At 54.3% G+C, this 2,799-nt stretch overlaps 1 protein-coding gene across 1 annotated transcript; it reads right to left on the bottom strand.

Moving 5' to 3' along the window:
* LOC138401490 (4-galactosyl-N-acetylglucosaminide 3-alpha-L-fucosyltransferase FUT5-like) lies at positions 1-1,263 on the bottom strand. Its single transcript, XM_069496975.1, has 2 exons — positions 1,146-1,263; positions 1-1,076 (listed from the first exon to the last, which is right to left on the bottom strand). The coding sequence occupies exons 1-2, from the start codon at positions 1,261-1,263 to the stop codon at positions 112-114; spliced, it is 1,083 nt and encodes a 360-aa protein (XP_069353076.1). The 3' UTR covers positions 1-111.
* Positions 1,264-2,799: the final 1,536 nt, after the last annotated feature.

Genomic DNA, 2,799 nt, shown 5'->3' with positions numbered 1-2,799 from the left:
GGTAGCTGTGGCTCTTGACAGGTGAGGCTCCAGATAGCTGTGGCCCCGGATAGGTGATGACTGAGGCAGGTGAGGCCCCAGGTGGGCGCAGCCCCAGCCTGGGAGGTCCCTTCACGTGAACCAGGAGGCCAGGCTGGGCACCGTCTGGTACCTGGACTCCTGCTGCAGCCGCCAGCAGGCCTTGCAGAAAGCCAGCGCCCAGCTGAAGGATCGCGGCCGCAGCGCCTCCCGCCAGCGGAAGTAGCCCAGGTACCGCGCCTGGTCCTTGTCCAGCTCCTGCAGGTAGCGGGCCAGGTCGCGGGGGCTCTGGAAGTCGTCCACGTGGATGAAGGCGTCGGGGGGCAGGAAGCGCTCGTAGTTGTCCCGGCTGGGGCCCAGCACCACGGGCACGGCCCAGGCGTTCATGGCGTTCTTCCACAGCTTCTCCGTGATATAGTCCCGGTGCTGGGAGTTCTCGAAGGCCAGGTAGAACTTGTACCGGGCCAGCTGCTGCACCATGGTGTTGCTGGGCAGTGGCTTGTGGTTTCTTCCGTACACGTCCACCTTGAGATGCGTCTGCAGCGCCTGGTAGTACCGCACCCTGGCTGAGTCCGGCCTCCAGTTGGACACCACCCAGGCCACCAGCTCGGTCTTGGCCGAGAGGTTAACCGTGGCATGGGCAGGCTGGCCGGGCCACGGCTCGAGCCAGCCGTAGGGCATGAAGATGTCGGAGTCGCTGCGGTAGGACATGGTCAGGTTGAAATGTCCATCCATGGCTTTCAGGTTCCGGGCGTTGAGTGGAGGCTCCATGTTAAGCCAGACCCAGCGCTGCCCTGGTGGCCTCGGGGACGGCGGGAGCTGAGCCTTTGGTTTGTACATGACATCCCAGTGATGCACGATGACCCCGTCCGCCCGTGGGTACACGCTGCGGTCGGCTGTCAGGTGACAGTCAGCCGCGCCGGGCACCATCTCTGAGCAGCGGGACAGAGACACAGGACTGTTGAAAGGCCACGTCCACAGCAGGATGAGGAGGGGTCTACGGGCAGGGGATCCCAAGGTGGCCTGGCAGCGGGACCCATTGGTGGACGTTGTATCTGCTGGCCTATTGGGAGCCGAGGGGACAGATTCCAATGCAGTGGACCTTGACGTAGGGGACCCAGTAGGACCATCTTGAGACACCCGCTGGTAGGAGAAGAAGCAAACCGCCACAAGTAGCTGCAACAGCAGCCCCGCCAGACAGGGGCGCCAGGGACACTGTCGCTTGGCCCGGCCCGGTGGATCCATGGGTCAGAGTAGCTGGAGAGAGAGGAGATCAGAGACAGTCACTGAGGACAACAGCCCACTCTCCAAACATCATGGGCACTTTTTATTCCCATTTTACAGATGACAAGACTGAGACCAAGCCACTCACAGTAAAGCACAGCAGAGCTGGAATTTGAGCAAAAGGCTCTGCTTGTCCTAGAGATGACCAGCAGGGGACTGGTCTGGAGGCCCCGAGGGAGCCAGGGGAGGGCCCAAGGCACCCTGGGCGTGAGCACTGTGTCTGGGGACCCTGAGAAAGGAAACTCCAGGAGAGGTCGAGATGCCACTGCTGGAGGAGGAGGAAGGAAACCCGCGCCACCTCTCCCGGTGCCCGACGTGGGACTCAGAGGCTGAGGTGGATGGTTTTAAATTCTAAATTTAAATTTAAAAACTGAACATAAAAAAAAAGTTTTTTTCTCCCCTACTAAACACAATTTTCTTCTTTTGATAGGAGTCCATGTCACTCTAGCCACAGAAGACACAGTGTCTAAATAGACATATGTTTTAGGGGTCAAATACACACTGGGTTGACAGGACCTGGTGAGAAACAAAAAATGATTAGTAGCTCATTTATAATTTTCTAGGCCAGGTGCAGTGGCTCACGCCTGTAATCCTAGCACTCTGGGACGCTGAGGCAGGAGGATCCCTTAAGTCAGGAGTTCAAGACCAGCTTGGGCAAGAGCAATACCCCATCTCTACTAAAAATATAAAGAAATTATCTGGACAACTAAAAATATATATAGAAAAAAATTAGTCAGGCATGGTGGCTCATGCCTGTAGTCCCAGCTACTCAGGAGGCTGAGCCAGGAGGATTGCTTGAGCCCAGGAGTTTGAGGTTGCTGTGAGCTAGGCTGATGCCACAGCACTCTAGCCCGGGCAATAGAGCCAGATTCTGTCTGTAAAAAACTTAAAAAAATTTAAAATTTAAAATTAAAAATAAAAACAAATATAATTTTCTACAGTGATTATATATTGACATACTGCTTTGGATGTATTGAGTGGAATAAAAACACCTTTAAAATTAAATTTACTGGTATCCTTTATTTCATTTTACTTTTTTGAGACAGGGTCTCGCTCTTTTGCCCAGGTTATAGTGCAGTGGCGTCATCATAGCTCACTGCAGCCTCCAATTCCTGGGCTCAAGCGATCCTCCTGCCTCGGCCTCCCGAGTAGCTGTGATGATAGGCATGTTCTGTCATGCCCACCTAATTTTTCTTATTTTTTGTAGAGACAGGGTCTCACTATGTTGCCCAGGCTAGTCTCAAACTCCTGGCCTCAGGTGATCCTCCTGCGTCAACCTTCCAAAGTGCTAGGTTTACAGGCATGAGCCACTGCACCCGGCCAGTCTGATGGTTCCTTGAAAAGCAGGAGACACTCGCCACACCCTCTAGCAATTCCCCTCCTAGATATATGCCTCAAAGAATTAAAAGTAGGGACTCCAACAGATGTGAACGTCCACCTCACAGCAGCCTGACTCACAATAGCCAAAAGGGAGAAAGGGCCCAATGTCCACTGATG

The sequence above is a fragment of the Eulemur rufifrons genome, chromosome 2 (genome assembly GCF_041146395.1).
Source record: "Eulemur rufifrons isolate Redbay chromosome 2, OSU_ERuf_1, whole genome shotgun sequence".
Classification (NCBI taxonomy): Eukaryota; Metazoa; Chordata; class Mammalia; order Primates; family Lemuridae; genus Eulemur; species Eulemur rufifrons.
The sequence above is the reverse complement of the archived record's forward strand: the minus strand, read 5'-3'. Positions and strand labels throughout refer to the sequence as shown.